Raw genomic sequence first — 19,097 nt, 5'->3', positions numbered from 1 at the left:
GGGGAGTGGACAGAGAGCACCAGGCACTCACAAGCGTGCTGCCGAGGGGAAGGTCAGCCGGCGGAAGCACGGAGACAACGTCTGGGCCATATCTGCTCCAGCAGAGCAAGAACGCACCTCGTGGTTCGGCAGTTTTACTCCCAGATGCGCCCACCAGAGAAATGCACACGTGCTTTCACTAAAAACGCAGACAAGAGTGTTCTTAGCCCCAAACCGGAAGCTAGGCAAACGCCCATCGATGGTAGAATGGATAAGTAAATTGTGCCTTGTTCTCCATCGGTGAAGGCAACAAAATGGGAAGACTACAACCACACACGGCAACACGATGTTTTCCACAGCATCGTGCCGGGGGAAAGAAGACAGACACCAAAGAACACAAAGTATATATTCATTTGCTCTTTTAGAATACACCTATAAGTGAAATCCTATGGCATTTGTCTATATCTGACTTACTTCACTTAGCACACAAACAAAAATCAGAACAGACCCCTGAATACAAAGAACACACTGGTGGTTGCCGGAGGGGCGGGCAGGGGATGGGCGGGCTGGTGGGTGATGGGGAGCAGGAGGGCCAGGCTTCCAGAAATGGGATGAAGAAGTCACGGGATGGAAGGTACAGCACCCACAATAGTCGACCATGCTCTAATAAGATTGTGGTGACAGAGCGTGGTTACACTTGTGAGCTCAGCATCCTGGGAGGCTTGCCCATGTTGTACACCATCCTCAGAAGTGAGGATGGCCATTTTACTTTGCCAGGTTTCAACCGGAAGGAGGCATGAGGGAGGCTTCTCGGGTGTCTGAATGTCCTGCTTCTTCATCTGGGTGCTCGACATGTGCATGGTGTCCATTTGTGCAAAATTCCACCAAGTTGGACACTTATGATGTGTGCATAATACTGAATACTTACAATTTACGCCGAGAATAAAATCTCACTTCAAGAGACCTTATAATTTTTCAGTTTATTTTTGATTATATTTGGAGAGGCAGATTGTACACGAATAGCTTCAAACCAACCATTGTACATTAACCAAATTTTACACAAGCCATGTGAAAAAAGATCTAAAAATGTGCTTAGTTATTGGTCTTATATAACATTGATCAAGCACCAAGAGTGTGCTGACAGCTATACAGAACAAACACAGAAAAGACAATCCCTGCCTTCAAAAATATCCATTCCTTGAGTCTCACGCATAAAACTTCGCCTTACATTTCACACCCTTTTATTCATAAGGCATAAATAAGGAAGTTTGTTGCATTTCTCATTGTTAGTCAATAAATATCTAATACCCTTTCCCCCAATTATACCGACAATTACTAATATCTTTGCCTTTAAATACAAATTTCCGTAGTACAATATACAGTATATATTGATTTGGTATTCACACAACTGACCACAATATTCTTGCAGGTTGGTTATAGTATGAAGCATGTTGCATTTCAACATTCACAAATTTTTATACCACTTAACAGAATCACTTACTATCGGCAGAGCTTATTTTTTGTTAAAAAAAAAAAAGGAGGTGCCATATTATACTTATATTGATCAAGTGTAAACAAAAACAGCCCTGCCTTGATTCTGATATGGGTATCAGGACTCGGCGCACAGAAAGGAGAGTTCGCGTATCTACTAAAGTAGCCTTGAGGATATCAATCACACAGCCGCATGCCCTAAAATACTAACAGTTTATGATCAGCTAGTAATGGGTGGTTAAAATATGATTTGCTTTACTGTATTTGCAGGGGCTAGTGTTGTAACACATCTGAAAACTGAGCTGGGAACTTTTTTGCTTTTCTGCAAGGCTGTGTTCAAAGCAAATCAGACTAGAAAAGAGGAACTGAACAATTCTGAAATTTAACCAGGGGCTGAGGATATCAGATTTCAGAATCATCCCTTAAGCAACATCCTCGGATTGTTCATTTTGTAAAAGCAAGAGAAATGAAGTGAATTTTGATAGATTTTAGGCCTGGGCATAAGAAATTGTACTTCGTGTGAAAAATGCCAAAGAGCATTGTAGAAGGTGGTGCCCAGCACAGAAGACCGGCCAGTCCACGCGTCACCCACCACGAGCTCATAGCAGCAGGAGATGAGAGGCAATGTTAGAGGGATGGGTAGAGGTCTCCTTCCCAGCCAGACTCTGGTCGTGTCCTGTTCTGCAAATACAGGGATGGTGGAGTCTGGGGTCCAGGGAAAGAAGGCTGTCACAAGCTTGGGGTCAGTGGAGAGAGAAGACCCAACCGTGAACTTCACCTTCTCTAGATCCCAAGACCCCGAGCATCCATCAGCTTCAAGCCACAGCAAAGATCCGTAACTTGGCACCATGCTCCATCCTATAAGGCTGGGGATAACCCATTCCCATAGGAAACCCCTTGCCTTTGGGGTCATCTGGTTTCCCAGGGCATCAGCAGGTGTGGGTGTTTGTCCATTATGTGGCAATGATGTCGAGTTGAACTCTATAGCTACACTGGACTAAGAGCAAGAGGAAATTTCCCTGCTACCTCCTCAGATATGAAAAGGGCAGAAGAAAATTCTAGAGAGTCCTGTCTCTTCCGCCCATGGGGTGGGGCTTACAGTCATGCTCCCCTGGTGGTAGCTAGACACATGGCTCAAGCAGGGCCCATTAGGAACAGGTGCACCCAAGAGCAGTGGTAATAGTGGTTTGGTCCATCCTCCACGGTCCCATCTGGCAAGGAGAGCAGTGCTTGGGATCTGACCCAAGTTTTTCTTACCCTGGGTAAGTGTATCTCCACTTCCCTGCAAATCATAGAGCGAGACGTTGGGAACTACCTCTCTCTGACCCTCTCCTGGTTTAATCCGTGGTAACAGGGACAATGTGTCACAGGGTCACACTGGTTGGCAGGAAAGCTAGGATGGCGTCTCCCCACTCTTGCAGGTGCGAATCTAGTATCCCCTTTGGGCTGAAAGAAACAACCTTACTTAGTGCACCCTACCCAGAACAGAGCACCAGAAGACTAAAATTCTGACAATAGACAATTATATATATATATATATATATGTATATATATATTCATTTTCAATTATAAATCCTCAGTTCTTCATACTAAGGCTTAAGTTTCAGTCACCTAGTTGAAAGTCCATACATAAACAGGAGAATAGAAACAGGTAACATAAAGACCCCTAAAAATGAAGGCTTGCTACAGATGAAAGCATCCGTCCCTTACTTGTTGACAGCATGAAATGTTCTGACGACCCCGTGTGGGGAACTATAGGATTAGACAGAGCAAGCTAAGCATTACTTGAAGGTTTCTGGGATGGATGCTGGACTCCTATTGCTTTAAAATCTGAGATGCACCCCAAACCTCTCTTTCAGGAATGTATTATACCATCCAGAGAGATTATTCTTGCTACCCACCTTGTTCTCAGAAGAATTAAGGTAGCTAGTATCTGTCAATCATTTTTCTTCGACATGTAATGAGACATTAGAATCAAATGCTAAGACGGATTCTTTCTGTCCAATTGTGTCAAAGCACCATTCGACAGGTGGAAACGGAGATCAAAATCTGATCGAGTTACAACAGCTTCCTGTACGCTGGAGAAACCTTTCTCTCAAGTTATTTAATAGAGAAGACAATAACCCCAGACTAGGTGTTTAGATAGATAGATAGATAGATAGATAGATAGATAGATAGATAGATAAACGGTTAAATAGAGAAATTTTTTTGCGCTGCTGACAAGAACTCTGGAGTTGGTGTCGCGGTGGTTAAGAACGCCTCGGTGCCTTTATCGTATTACCGACAAACTTGCAAGATCCTGTGAAAGCCACCGGAAACGGCTGGGATTAGGGGCGCTCGGAAACCACCACTTACAGTTAGAATGTCAAAGTTCAGCCATTGTCTCTACTCTTCAAGGCACAAGGACACGTTCCAAACTCTTCAACTCGGGGGTGAGAAGCAGAACATCCGGTGCCACCAGGAGACAGAAGACCAAGGAGTGGAGCCACACGCCAAAGCGAGCATGGGAGACCCTTTGGGTGGCTGTGATTTTCAAAGAACTGGCCTCACTCTGTTGGCAAATGGCTCTCTCCCACGCCTCGGGGTGGGGACAGGAAGGTCTCCTGGCCTGAGTACCTCAGCCTAGTAAGCAGAGGAAGCACACTCCGTGCCACGCCCGACTGGGCAGTTCAGCTCCTTCCTACCCTGCGCACAAGGGGGAAGGTCCAGAATGTTCTGTGAAGATGTGCAGTGAAGATCGTTATGATGACAGAAGGGCAAGAATGAAAAGTCAGTAGCCCTTGATGAAAGTCAACAGGGAAGCAACATCCTTTGCGGGCACGACACCTGTTACTTCACCTGCAATGGTCTGAGGACGTGAAGGAAAACAGAACCTGTGTTTTTTCCTTCTCGTCTTGCTATCTCCCTTAACTCCCCTAAGCAGGCAGGTACTAAATATCTTCTGTGTAACATATTCCCCACCATGAAACTTCACTAAAATGGAAAGAATCCAATTAATTTCTTTTTTTTTTCCTTAGAATTCAATTTGTATCTACTGGGAGCCCAGTACGTTCTTTTGGCGGGAGACCATACCGTGCCTCCCCACATGCCTCCGAGTGTCAGGAAGTCAAAGCCAGCAGGAGGGCAGATTTCTCTGGAGACTGCACACTTTCTGAAGAGCAACGACACATTGGCAGAGAGCCTCCAGGCCGCCATCCCTACTCCACCACCCCGAGCCCTCCCGCCACGGAGGGGGGCGCCGGCAGTCACGGGTGTGCCCTGCCGCCCGGCGGCCCCGGGCTCACGATTTCATTGTGCAGATGGGCACAACAATCACAAGAATGACCGTGCATGTGGCGGCGGCAATCAGGGCGGCGATCTTGCAGACCTTGGCTCGTCTGAACTCGGCTTCCTTACGCTTTAGCAGTGAGTCGTAGCCTGGGGTATAAATATCTTCCATCCAGTATTCTAAGTGGTTTGGGTTTAAAGATTCCTGTGTCTAGAAGTGAAGAGAAGGTGTTAGAGACACAGTAAAACCCAGTTCCCGAAGCTGGCTGTCAGGGCTGACCCGCGACATCCACCGCCACCAGCCCAGGCTGAGATGCGCTGGTGAGGCCCCGAGCTCCTACGCACCGTGGATCGCACCTGCCCCACCCTTGCTGCCCGAGTGCTAAGGGTCCTGACACGGGGAAACCACGGTCTCCTCTCTGCGAGCAAGCAAATGAGGGCCGGGACCAATGGGGCTGCCACCGAGCGCAGACTGGCCCTGCGGCTGGAGGGGCAGCGAACGTCCCCAAGCAATAGCCCCCCGGCAGCCCCTGGGAGCAGAGCCCTTCCAAGCAAGGCTGTCCTCTCACTGTGATTCCGTCCCCAGTTCCTCACCGAAGCGCCTACTGAAGAATCAAAGGCACCTCCCAGATAAGCAGTTCAAACAAAATATAAAATATTTCCATTTCAAACACTTGTCTGAGCAGGTCAGGTCCCTGCTCAGAGTCAAGGTCTATAGACCTGCGAAGGCCGTCCCCGTGCCCGGCGCTGCGTCCCCAGGGGCGGAAGCTGCACTGACATCTGTCTCCCGTCTCCCTGAGACCGATGCACTGTCTGCAGGGAAAACGCCATCTTTAACCCATACTGCCCACGGGTCCCGCTCCCCGGGGACGGTTGCAATCTCTTCCCATCACGAAAGGCAGTATTCTCATTTTACGGCAAGCGGCAAGCATTTAATAACACAGTGTCACATAAAAGCAAACACATTGTAATTCCCCAAGTGAGGTCACCTCAATCTTTGAAACACAAACAAAATATCCATTTTGAAGACTGTCTCGGCTTCTTTAATGCTCGAAACATGAGCACATTAAACTCTCTCTCAGGGCGCCTGGGTGGCTCAGTTGGTTAAGCAGCTGCCTTCGGCTCAGGTCATGATCCTGGAGTCCCGGGATCGAGTCCCGCATCAGGCTCCCTGCTCGGCGGGGAGTCTACTTCTTCCTCTGACCCTCCCCCTCTCATGTGCTCTCTCTCTCTCTCTCTCTCTCTCATTCTGTCTCAAATAAATAAATAAAATCTTTAAAAATAAATAAATAAATAAATAAACTCTCTCTCATATATGCAGGTTCACAAAACAAATCCTTCAAAAACTCTTTTAAAAAACTGAGTTGCCCCGTGTCACTAGGGGAACACTGGTGATTTTAACCCGTGTTACTCATTGCCACCTGTCCTTCCAGGGGCACCCCCTGCTCTTTCCCCCGTGCTCCGTGCCCCCGGAGCCTAGCCCCACGGACCCACCAAAGGGGCCCCGGTCAGCGGACGAGGCTTCTCTCGGTTCCTACCAGGCACCTGCTTCAGAGCCGTGGGTCCCGGTGGGTTGCAGAAACAGCTGCCTTTCCTCAGCCTCAGATCCCAGGGTGACGGCGTCCTGTCACTGAGGCTGGTCCCCTGGGGGATGCTCCCCGGGCTCTCACCCTGCCTGCCGCACTGTACCAGCCACCCCCTGACACTCTGCTGTCACCCACGGGGCGTGCCGTCTGCCTCCCACTGGGGCCTGCTGCGGACGGGCCAGCCTGGTGGGCAGACCGCGGCCCCACATCCAGCCTCCGCCACCTGCCCGTGAACAGCCCCCAGGCTGGGAATGGTCTCTACATTTTTAAGTGGTTGAAAAAGATCAAAGAGGACTATTTCATGCTATGTGAACATTAGATGAAATTCAAGTCTTGCCGTCCAAAATAACACTTCACAGAATCACAGCCCTGTCCGGCTGTTGGCAGATGGTGGCAGAGTCCAGCACCAGAGCCCTCAAGGCCCAGACCCGTCACCCTTGCCTTTGCAACCCCTGTTCTAGTATTTTCTGTGCAACACTGCATAATGGCAAGGGTGGGGCTCAGGGGTCGCTAGAACTCTAGACCCCCTCCCTCGCTAAGGCAAAACATTTACGGGCTCTGGTCAGTCTGCAAAGCAGCGCTGACCACCTGATGCCCATCCCGAGCAACAGGACTCTCTCGGTCATGCAAAGTCCTTAAGAGCAGGGTGCCCTGTCTTTGCAAGAGCCCCACGACAGCGCCCTCCGCCTGGGTCCCAGGAGCTGTGGCCCCCCGGAGCTGCCCGATCCCGGTGTTTGGACACACGCCCGTCTGTATGCTTGAGCCATAGCTCCCTCCCCACCAAGCTCTGCCCGCCGTGGGGACTCGGGATGTGTGGCTGCAGCCACGCAAGCCCTTCAGCAATCTCCTGGATGCCAGACGGGACAGACAGATCCAGGATGGGCATATTTGGCTGGGAGGCTGGTCCGCGGCGGACGGGGGCCACCCTCAAGGGCTGATGGACCTGCTCCCTGCTGTGCACCTTGAGGACAGGCTCTGGCCACCTGGGCTGCACCAGCCGCCCTTCTTCCCGAGCTTGCCAAGGAGGCAAGCCATGCACACAGCACACATCCAGTGTTGCCTTCCCTCCGGCTCAAACGGAAGGAAATTGGCTTCTCTTCATACATGTACCCTTAATGGGCTGGGGGTCAGCCTGTGGAATAAACGATTTTTCATGAGTTTTTTCAGCAAGTGCTCTAGTGACAACGAATAGAGCAGTGATACCAAGGTTTCCAGGGACACAGCCGAGGGGCCTTGTTGTGACCAGACTCTGGCGGCGAAAACCCAGTCCACACCCTCGCTCTGCCCGCCAGTGGGCCCCGCTGACAGGGAGTCCCATGTGCCCACCAGGGGACCACACAAAGACACTCCAGATGCTAAGGTTGCTGTCACAGGACCCGAGTTCTGAAGGGAGAGGAGCGCACGCCAGGCCCGCCGCCCTGCCTTCCTTGCGCTCCCAACGCTGCTCAGCTCCGCCACAAACACCCGGCCCGGCTGCCAGCCCCGCTCACTCCTGTTCTGTTCTGCACTGCTGGGTCTGTGATGCACTTCCAAGGATGTCGCCCCCTGCTCTCTAATCTGAAGACCTACTTTGATTTCTTGTGACATCTTTACAAACACGGGCACATTAACATCACGTGGGCCTGGGAGCAGCTTCCTTCGCCCACACTCTCCAATGATGTTTCTCAATCTACGACTCGTTCAGCTAATCGGACCCTTTCCAGGCCATGCACTGGTGGGGGCCGCTCACACCCCCGGGGCCTGATGCCCATGGCGCCCACGGCAAAGCCACACCGGGCCCACCTGCGGGAATCAATCCCGGTCTAGCCAGCAGGACAAGGTCAGGATGGGAGGTGGCATGCGGGAGGGGCGAGGGGGGCTGCCACCACAAACCCCACTGTGAGGATCTGGCTGGAGCCACCCCTTCCCCTGACTGCTGTCACACAGGGCCCAATATATACAAATGTCACTGCACTGCAGTCACGGCGGGGACATGAGGCTCCCAGACACTCCCACCAACAGGAACGGCAACGCGGGAGGAAGGGCCCAGGCCGTCGGTGGGGTCCAGCACGAATTCAGACTTGTCCGACCCCGGGCATGTCCCGAGCTTCTCGATCTCCTCGTCGGGAAGCTGGAGGTGACTATAAATCGTCCCTGTGCCTTCCTTGTGCTTGCAGCCTGCGCCGAAAAGCACGTGCGGAGGTGGATTGACGGATCTCAGCATCGTGGAATTGGCCCCTGAAGTCCCTTTCAGTGCCTACCTAAGGCCGGTACTTTAAATACCTTCTTGGCAAAATTCCTCACAGTGACTCTGCAAGGACGGTGTTGTGTGCTCACTGGACGGGTGAAGGGATGGACGCACAAGCGGAGGCGTGCACGTCCTGGGTCCTGCAGCAAAGGAGCCCTGGACTGGAGCCCCGCGCCGTGGACCCGTGGGGTCTGTTCCCGACTCACCATGCCCCCTCAGCCCCTTCTGCTTCAGGCCCCGGCCAGCCCCCACCGGCGTCTCTCCCACTGCCCCCTCAGTGACACGGTCATCCTGGGACCTGGAGGTCTGGCACCGCTGGGCCCCACCACCCACAGAGCTAATCCTGCGGGTGGGGACAGGTGCCTCCCGGGCCCCATGGTGACGTGGAGACCCAGGCAGATGCGGTGCGAATGGAAGCAGGTGGAGCTGCCCACCCACGTACGAGGGGACCGAACCCCAGCCCGGCGGGTGGGGAACCGAACACATGCCCGCCGGCCATGATGGCGTTCACAGAGCTCCCGGGGGTGGCTCTTACCTGGGGACTGCTCCGTATGGAAACTTAGTCCATAGCTTGGCTCCCACAAATATGCTTATCCCACGTGCTACATGTGGAAGGAGAAATCAGCTTGTATCTCATTAAACAGTTTGGCTCGGGTCTTGTGAGCAAAGACGAGAAGCTGCACTTGGGGCAGAGCCTTAGCAAATCGTGCGGCCAAAGTAAATACATCAGTCACATGATTACAAACATATAAGCCAGATCACGTTCCCCTCCTTAAAATCTCTGCTCTGGGCTTGTTAAAGTTCAGAATTCCGTGGCGGGGGCCCGGGGAGCTGAAGGGTGAGGGAGCAGGCTGGCCTTGGCCATCCCAGGGCCTTCCTGCATCGGCGGGGCTCCCACCCCCTCCCCCCCGCCCCCTCCCCTGCCTCCCACCCCAGCCCCCCGCCGCCCCCTCCCGCCCAGGGAACAGCGTGAGACTCACCTGCAGGTCCAGGGCGGTCAGCTTGCCCTTGTCGCCCGCGTTCCTCGTGTACTCCTCGATGGTCCAGGACGGCTGGCCCCGCTTCACCTCGGCCAGCTCGGTCAGCCGCATGTCCGTGTACAGAGGGTTGTTCTTCAGGTGGGCTTTGAGGGAGGTGGGGTAGGGGTGCGGGCTGAACACCTGCTCCACCAGGAAGCTGTCTTTGGGCTGCTTGGGCAGTCGGTGCTGGGGGGGGATGTCGTACTGTCTGTCCGCCTGTGGGGGGGGGGAGGGCACAGAGCGGTCCAACAGGCAGCACAGAGGCTGTGGGGTTTCCCAGCGCACCAGGCAGCCTGCAGCTCGGCATCCCCAGGCCCTGTGGCCTGCCCGCCAGTGGAACGCCCTTGTTTACACGCACACCCTAAGAATGCTGCAGGGGGGCGTTCTCCGGGAACAGCTTGTAATGAGGACCTGAGCCTACACTTGACGGAACCCTCACACCATCACTACCACCAACCACATGCAGCCCTGCTCCTGATGCAGAAAAGGGGAAAGCAGGACCGTGAGGGGAGGGAGGGAAGGAGGGGAGGGCGCCCGAGAGGGATGGTATGCGTGAGCACGTGGTGAGCCGCGCCGTGCGAGTACGTGAGTGTGTGCACCTGCACGGGGCCTGGGCCACGCCATGCGAGTACGTGAGTGTGTGCACCTGCACGGGGCCTGGGCCACGCCGTGCATGAGCGTGAGTGTGCGCCTGCACGGGGACTGCGCCAGCACATGTCCACCAGACTCTCTCCAACCCCACGTGCCGTCTGCGGCTGCAGAAGGACAGAACAGCCACCAACACAGACAACAGATGATTCTTCAGGATCAGAAAAAAAAAATCACTTCTTTCATTTACTCTTTTCCCCCACTTTGGACACTGAAAACCTGCTGAGAGGCCCATCTTCCAAGCTCCTCCTTCTTGGCACGGTCTAAGGAAGCCAACCTCCCTGCGTGGCTCTGCGTTTCTGCAGCCCACACCACTCTCTGACCCCGGACCTTCTGGTCTGTCCCCTGACCTTCAGAATCAGGGAAGGGAACTGAGAAAGCAGCACATAGTAACCGTGTCACTGGAACCCAGGGAGAATGACAAAGAGTGGCCCCGGGGGCCACCGACACAAGTCACCGCACTGTAGGGGACGTGAGCACCTGCGCGTGTGCTCACTTGGACCTGACAGGGAGAGGCCAGCTCTCAAGACGCAAACACGCTCAAGCCGGCGCAAAAAGAGCCAAACACACAACCGTGATGCAAAACAGGGACAAAGAAAAAGAAAGGGCTCTATCGGGACCTGCTGTCCTCAGGGGTGGCTCGGGGAACAATTTCCTTATTTGTCTGACTTTTCCTACTAATCCTCTACCGATCTTACCATGGAAGGACTCAGACTTTTAAAGAAGAGCACCGTGAATCCACGAGGCACAGGGAAGGGACACCTGAGCCCGCACACGTTGAAGGCATCCCCATTCCCTCAGCCTGCACCCTGTCATCCTTGGCAATGCCCGCCTCTCCCCCATGCTCCCCATTCTACGAGAATCTGGCCCCCACCACCCACCCCGTATCCAAACCCCGCTTCCTCCCGCGGGCAACCTGGTGGCACGCGCTTCTCGGAGCAGGCAGGACAGACGATATGTCTGGGTCATCCTCCCTGTGCTAACATGGAAAGCCCGCCAAATCTGCAGCAGAGCCGGTGCACAGAGGCAAGGCCTCCTTCCTGACTCCTGTGACGCGTGGGGCCGGGGCACGCACCAGGGCTGCAAGAGCGCAAGTGCCCAGCTTCGTGGGCGTGGGTGAAATTACCTCTTTCGACCGGCGGTGCCAGTCATTACTCTCCCCGGGGCCTCTGTCCTTGCTCTCCTCCTCCCCGAGGCCCGCACGGCTGGTGTAGGTGACGGTGCGCCAGTCTCTGGGTGAGTTAGAGGCACTGGCGATTTTGGATTCCGTGGCGCTGTTCTCCTCCGTCAGGGACCTGGAGGACGGCCTGGTGAAGAGGTTCTTCTTTAAGGCCTTGACACGAAGGCTCTCGCTGTTGCTTCCACTGGCGTCCGAGCAGTACCAGTCAGCCGCGTTCTCCAGCTTGGGCCCCCGGGGGCCATCGTGCGGGCGGAACATCCTCGGGGAGGCACTCTCGTCGGATGGAGCCTCGCTGGTCAAGGAATTCAAGTCAATCTGCACGCTCACCTTCTCAGGCTGCTGCATTTTCTGGTCCAACTTATTTAGCTTGCCCAGGACCTGGGAGATTTCCTCGCGGACCCCCGACAGTGATTCGAGCTTCCGTTCAATTTCGCCAATCCGGAGCACCAGTCTGCACACGCTGGTCTTTAGCTCCTCTTCTGAGTGGTGGCTGTTTTCAGGCCGATTGCCCTTTTCTCCTTTGCTGCCGGGGAACCCGTTGGCAATTTTGGTTAGGCTGTGCTCGGGGGAACTGTCACCGTCGGACTTGTGAGCCTGAGACAAGGACCCCGTGCTGTTGTAGCAGGAGGACTGCATCACCCCCGTGGAGCCGCTGATACTCATGTCATCAAGAAATCGAAAGATGTCACTGATGTCATCACTGACGATTTCCGAGTCATCATCTGACTGCTTCGTGGCATGCCGGTCACTGTACTTGGTCTGTCCCGAGGCGCACAAATCTTTGCACTTCTTGGGCTCTAGTACATGCTGTTCGGTCTGTGTGCCCACACTGCTGGTGTCTGAGCTGAGCTGCCCGCTGGTGCAGCTGATGCTCTTATCTTTGAACTTTTTGACCGGCTCATGCTTCTCCAGGTCAACAGGGGACGAGATCTCTTTAGACTTGAGCCCATTTGGTTTTGCTGTGTAGCCAACGGGAAGGATCGGCTGTTGGTCCTTTGGCGCCAGGTAAGTGGGGCGCCTGTCTGGGGTTGGGAAATTGGGGCTCTGGCTGCTGGAATTTGGGTAGAGCAGCTTCTCCTCAGAGGGATTTCTATTAAAGAAGGACCGTTCAAAGTCAGGGACTTCTTCGGTGTTCAGACTCCAGCTTTTGGCCGGCCACACGGTCTGCTTCCCTGGCCTCCCCGGACAGCGCCTGGCGTCCTGCGTCCCCATCACTGGCGTGGGACCAAAATACGTGGAGGCTTGAAGGTCATCTAAGCTCTCATGTTTCGCCCGTCTTTTGTCAGGCATAGGGGAGTACATGGGATTCAGGTACTGGCTGTTGTAGGGCATCTCGAAGCTGTGATTGAAGAAGGGAGTCTTGTGGGGCTCCTTCTGGCCCTGGGGCTCCCCATGCTCAGCCTCTGCCTTCTTAGCAGGGCCAACCAACGTGGGGGACACGGTCATCAGGTTGTGGAAACCTTCTTTAAAGATGTTCCTTTTCTGGACACAGGACTGGACCACAAACGGCTCCTCGTTGGAAATGAAGGTCTCCTTGATGCCCTGGCTGATGGGCAGGGAGTCCTGATCCGAAATGGACTCGTTCTCGATGTTCATGGGGAAGTAGGTTCTCTGCATCTCACAGGGCTGGGGGCTGGTGACAGAGTAGGGGGCCAGGGCCTGCAGCCGGTCCAGGGAGGCGGCACGGCTCTTCAGCTCTTTGCTGACCCCCAGCAAGAAATTGGGCTCGGAGGTGGGCATGAACTGCGGGCAGTCTTTGCGGTCCACCTTCCGGCCCTGGGACGACTGCCGGGCAGGGTAGCCCCGGTGGAAGGGCCTCTCGCTCAGCTCACAGTTCAGCGGCTCGCACGCAGCGGCGGTGCACACCTCCGTGTCCGACCGGCACGACTCAAAGGACGCCTCCTTCTTGCGCACCTTCTGCCGGCTGGTGGGCAGCTTCTCCTTGGCGGCGCCCCCGTTCGTTTGGATCAGGTTGAATATCGTCACAATGTCCGCGGCCACCATGATCTTCTTGGACTGCTGGTTGTTCATGGTGCATTTCATCTTGTCTTTGAATAGCGTGGCTGGGAAGTTGGGGTCGAGACAAGCCGTGTAGAAGAGCACGCTTCTCAGCTTGGCGAGCTGCGACAGGTCAAAGCGGGCGCACAGGGACTTGCACAGATCCTGGTAGGAGACGGTGCTTTGCTTGCTGTCCAGCTCCTCCAAGATCTTCATCAAGAAGAGGGAAGTGTCCTGGTTGGTCTCCATGACTTCGGACGTCAGAGGCTCGCGGAGTCTTGCAGTCCGTCCTATAATGACGACATCAAAAAGTGGAGGGAGGTCATAAACACCAGTGGGGTTGTGAGCCAAGCTTGTTACGAACCACATAAAGACATGCAAGGAGAACTTTCTTAATTGAAAAATGTGTTGCCAGCTTACAACTTCCTAATTCCCTTCCCAGGAACTGATGACAGGGATTTATGTATAAAGATGTTTGCTGAGATGGCATTTGTAAGACTGAAAAAATAAAACATCTTCAATATCCAGATAACCAAGGGATGCATAAATAAAACATGCAATGATTATGCAACGACTTCCCACAAGCAAAAAGGAACAAACTAGTGTACGACCAAGGACGTGGACGAAGCCCACAGGCACTGTGCTTGAGAGAAGGAAGCCAGAGTCACGGGCTGTGTGCGCTGGGACGCCACTTTGATGACCTTCTGGAAAACATATCCGTGGCCTCGGGGGCTGGGTGTGAGCTGGCAGAGAGGGGCTTCCCTGACTGCAAGCGTCTCTCAAGACTCATGGAACCACGTGCTCACGTGTGTGAGTTTTCCGGCACGTAAATTATACCTTTGTTTAAAAACGACACATTGAAGACTTTTTAGGACACACAGACATACACAAACTATGCTAAAATCCTGAGTGAGAAAAATGAAAATAAATTCTTTTTTTTTAAAGATTTTATTTATTTATTTGATAGAGACACAGCGAGAGAGGGAACACAAGCAGGGGGAGTGGGAGAGGGAGAAGCAGGCTTCCTGCTGAGCAGGGAGCCCGATATGGGGCTCGATCCCAGGACCCCGGGATCACGACCCGAGCCAAAGGCAGACATTTAACAACTGAGCCACCCAGGTGCCCTGAAAATAAATGTTTTAAGCAAGAAGGTCTGAATTACAGAAAGTTACACATTCTTGGAAATGAAAATCAAAGAAAATACTGTACACTAAAATATTACCGGTGGTTATGTTTGGATGGTAAATACGGATTTTTTCCTGAATAGTAATCTTTGTGCCTCGGTATTTTATGATGCAAGTTTTCAAACATACAGCAAATTGAAAGAATTTCATAGCAAATACCCATATACCCGCCATCTGGACTGTACCACTAACATTTGACTATATTTGGTTCCTCACATACCTATCTATCTATCCTTCATCGAGCCAGCTTACTTTTTTTTAACACACTTTGAAGTAAATTGCAGACATCTGAACATTTCATCATGCTTATCATTAACCTTGGTCAATAATTGCTTATGGTTTTCCTTTGAATATCAGATCCCCATGCACAAATCTTCAGTGTGCATTTGCTGAAGGTTTGATAAATGTGCATGCCTGTGCAGTAACCAAAACCCTTGGAAAGATCCAGAACGTTCCCAGTGCCCCTTCCCATTCACCCTGTGTTCTTATGTGTTATGGGGAATGTTATGTGCTCCTTACAATTTCCCATCCTTTCTAAAATTCCGACATGTGCTATTTGTAATCTGCACACAGTAATAATAATGAGACTTACTTCAAAATGGAAGGAAAAGCTACGTTAACCCATCCTGATGGAAAAGTTAAACACACCAAACCAAAAGTTCCACAGAATCAAAGAATTTTTTTAAATTTTTAAAATTTTTTTAAAATTTTTAATTTAATTTTTTTTTAATTTTTTTTATTCAGGAATGGGTAAAGCCCATTGATACACGTGGACCGGGTCTGAGATTTCCCAGGAAACGTGGAAACCCAGGGCACCGCCTCCCTGGTCACGCCCACTTGGAAAGGCACTCTGACGGGGCACCTGCTGATTCTGAGGTCGGCTCAACCCGTTTCCTAGGGGAACGGCGTCTTTTCTCCGGGTTAGATTTCGGTGGCTCCTGGCAACGGGTTCTCCGTCCCTCCTGGGGGCAGAGCTTCCCAGGGGCTCCTGGCTCAGGCGTGTGCTCTCCCACACGTGTCTGCAGTGCCATGCAGAGACTGTGGTGTGCAAGAGACAACAGCCCCGAGGGGTCCTGTTCCCGCCCAGAGCAGGTGCCAGCCAGAACTCCCAGCCGTGCCCGGCCACTGAGCCCGTCCCGTGAAAGCACCCAGTTAACAGGGGGGACGGATTGTCCCGCTAGAGTGTCAGGTAAAGAAGTGGGCGCAGAAATCAGAGCAGAGGTGAGTGACTGTACGGAGGGAAGGGCAAGCCGTGCACCTGGTACTGGGCTGTTTGGTGCTGAATTCTTCCAACAGCCATAGGAGACCTCTTGCACTTCTGCGAGCACCCTGACCCACAGCGGCTCCCAGGACAGCCCGACGCTGCCTCCCTGCGGGAGCTTCTCGACACTCTATTCCACTTCCCGGGCTACGTCCCAGCTCCAAAGAGGTATTTGGAAAGCTGAGGCCCCGTGTCTCCTGCGGGGGATGGAGGAATTGCAAGTGATCCGGTACACCTGACTCATCTTTTACTGGGATCTGGGGGCTTATGAATGGCCGGGGGGTAGATGCCTGCCCCCTGCAGATGGGCGCATCAAGGCATGCATGGCGCATGTGCCCGCGACACTGATCCTTGCAGAGGAAACCCCACGCGGCGATCTACGGGAGGCCAGAGGAAACCAGGGAGGAATCGGGAGGGACAGGAGCTCGGCTGGAGAGCAGGCTGCCAGGCTCTGTAACTGAGTGAAAAGTCTGGCTGCCCCATGCTGTCACGGGCCGGCTACCTCACTCGACCACTCACACAACTCTGTGGTGTGAGGACACCGCTCCCATTTCACAGACGAGGAGACTGAGGCCCTGTGAGGGGTGACTGCCCATCAGAGGCGACGTGAGTTGTCTGGGGGCCAGAGCTGGGTTAGGGGCCCGCGGCTGATGACGCGGTGGAAGGAGCGCCAGGAGTGGGAGAAGTGTCAGCACCGCGGCCGGTTGTGAGTGGGGCAGGTGGGAGGGCCGCTGTCACCTGAGCACCTGTTGTGGGCGGGGCCTACAGGTAACACGCACCACAGCCTAGAGAGCGAGGCACTACCGCTCTTCAGTCTGTTCGGGAGAAGAACGTGGTCTGACACACACGGAGACACACTCACACACACTCCCCCCCCACACACGGAGACGCACACCAACACACTGAAACATACACATGGAGACACACTCACTGAGACACAGAGACACACTCACACATGGAGACACACAGAGACACACACATGGAGACACACACACATACTCACACACTGACACACACAAAGACGGACACCCTCAGACATATGGACACACAGACACACTCACATAAACACACACGGAGACACACTCACTCACACAGAGACACATAGACACAGACTCACACACAGACTCACACACACATACGAACACACCGAAACACATGGAGACACACTCACACGCTCAGACATATGTTCACACTGACACAGACACGCACTCACATGCACACTCGCACATGCACTCACACACACACCGCTCATCCAGGCTCTTAGTTCTCTCGGCAGGTCCCTCAGGGTTTGAATATTTTTAGCTCCCAGCACAACCCAATGCCTATTTTGAGAAAAGGCCAGGAGACCAACATACGCACCAGTCATCTTGCGTCTGGGAGGCAGACCCCCCACGTGCCAACCACAGATGTGTCATGAGTCACGGTAAGTAGGACCCAGGGGCTACTCGAAGAGCAGTGGCCATGAGCCCCATGGGCAGGGAGGCTGGCACAGGAACCCATGAGCAGCTGGGCATCTGGAAATCAGACCCCATCAGGGGACCCGGTCAGGGGACCCCGTCCAGCCCCCCGTGACTGCCCAGCCCAACCCCTGGGCCCAGGCCTCCCCTCCTACATCCCTGCAGGTGCTTTGCATCTCCCAGGCCTGGAATCCTGCTTCCCTTCCAGGGTCCCTCCAGCAGCCTCTCTTCCCCCACCCCTCACTGATCTCAGAGTTTAAGTTAGCCGGGTCCTCCTCACTGGTCAGCAGCCCTCTGCCCGAGCCAGGGGACAGCATTTCTCACATGGGACAGACGTGCTTGGGAGGGATTAAAGCATACGGAGATGTGGCCCCCAGGACCCAGGACCCATGGGGTTGGAATTCCAGGGAGGGGTCCAGAACAGGGTCTTTTTAAAGCCACCCAGACACTTCTGAAGTGTGGGCCTTCGGGCCGAGGGGGTGAGAAACCCCATTTGGAAGTGGAAGTCCTGGGTTTGTGAGAGGCGGCGAAACCAAAGGTTTGGGGCTCAGATCCCAGCCCTGCCTGCCCACAGCTATGTGACCTTGGGCCGGCTACCTACAGCCCCCAGCCTCAGTCTCCTCCCCTGTAACAGCAAGTTTAATTAACAAGGGCACCCGACACAAGGACATGCCTTCCAAGTGACAGCCAACAACAAAGGACCACAGTCACCCACGGGCGGTGTGGCAACGCCTGGTGCCGAGTCTGGGTCTCAGCCGGCTCCTGTCCCACAGGCCTTCTGCACGTCATGGGGGAGGCCGACATGAATAGTTTTTGACAATGACTCCATTCTACACACACAGAGCAAGGCACGCCTGCCCAAAGAGCATCTGGCACGTCCATCCTCACCTGCTCAGCATCTCCAGACACTCTCAGTTTCCCGCCACGGAAAACTCTGTCCTGGACCCTCACAAACCCTGAGTTCCTGCCTCCATCTGGAGTTCACACCACCAGAAGGGAAATAACAAGTTTGCTGTGGAGCTCATCGTTCATCCTTTTTCTAAAAAGAGGGGAGTTCATAACCCGGTGCCCTGAGGAAGCTCTGAGGGCCAGAGGTCAGAGATGGGGTGTCCCCTCAACCCATCACTCTCTGCACAGCAAGGCCGCCACCCCGCGCACCTGCCCCAAGTCTCCTGGAGGACTCTGCAGGCACGCAGCCCTTCACACCCCTGAGCACCAGTGTGAACATGACTGTGTGCTCACATAGCTGGGAGCCCATGGCCATTGGGGTTGGGGCTGGTGGGACCACAGCCAGCGCTCAGGCTAAGCCTCTCCAGGAAAACTGAGCCCACTGCCATAGTTTTTCAAAGGCATGTGGAATTTGTGGCAGAATTGGCCCCAGGATGCGGGGCTCCTGACACCTAGCCTGTGTTCACAAGTGTCCAGTTGTGATCGTGTCAGGTGTCAGAGAAGCATAAACAAGGGGCTGGGAGCCTGGCCTAGGTGAGGTGAGTTCCAGCCATGGGGAAAGGGGAAAGCCAGCTTCAAGGAGGAGGAGGAGGCCATTGTCAATAGCCACAAAGACTGAGGAGGAGGCTGCTGGCCTGGGAGGGGACAGAGCAGGGGTTCCAGGCAGAGGACAGGAGGTGCAAAGTGGCGGCAGGGCAGAGTCTGTTTGGTGAGGATGGAGAGAGGGAGGTGAAGCTGCACAAGCAGGGAATTCAGAGCAGGCGGGTGCTGGGCTACTGGGCAGCATATGGACTTGATCCTGTGGGCAGTGGGAGCTGAGAACACCAGGCCTGCGTGTTGGGGTGAGCACTC

General features: G+C 53.9%; 1 protein-coding gene across 3 annotated transcripts in view; it reads right to left on the bottom strand.

Moving 5' to 3' along the window:
- Window positions 1–953: 953 nt before the first annotated feature.
- Window positions 954–19,097, bottom strand: part of MINAR1 (membrane integral NOTCH2 associated receptor 1) — a 32,406-nt gene continuing 14,262 nt past the window's right edge. The window contains exons 1-5 of one of the 3 annotated variants that reach the window (XR_012375133.1): window positions 14,007–14,259; window positions 11,344–13,685; window positions 9,531–9,785; window positions 9,086–9,152; window positions 4,848–4,948 (exon numbers count right to left, since the gene is read on the bottom strand). Coding sequence is in view for 2 of the 3 variants with exons in the window: in XM_073882140.1 (XP_073738241.1) it covers window positions 4,751–4,948; window positions 9,531–9,785; window positions 11,344–13,644 (2,754 nt within the window). In the remaining variant the exon portion in view is untranslated. Of the gene's footprint in view, window positions 4,949–9,085; window positions 9,153–9,530; window positions 9,786–11,343; window positions 13,686–14,006; window positions 14,260–19,097 lie in introns of those variants that run through there. The other 2 variants (XM_073882140.1, XM_073882141.1) reach the window with 2 other exon arrangements.

Source organism: Callorhinus ursinus, unplaced genomic scaffold, assembly GCF_003265705.2.
Source record: "Callorhinus ursinus isolate GAN/ISIS: 27379988/994484 unplaced genomic scaffold, GSC_fseal_2.0 scaffold45, whole genome shotgun sequence".
Classification (NCBI taxonomy): Eukaryota; Metazoa; Chordata; class Mammalia; order Carnivora; family Otariidae; genus Callorhinus; species Callorhinus ursinus.
The sequence above is the reverse complement of the archived record's forward strand: the minus strand, read 5'-3'. Positions and strand labels throughout refer to the sequence as shown.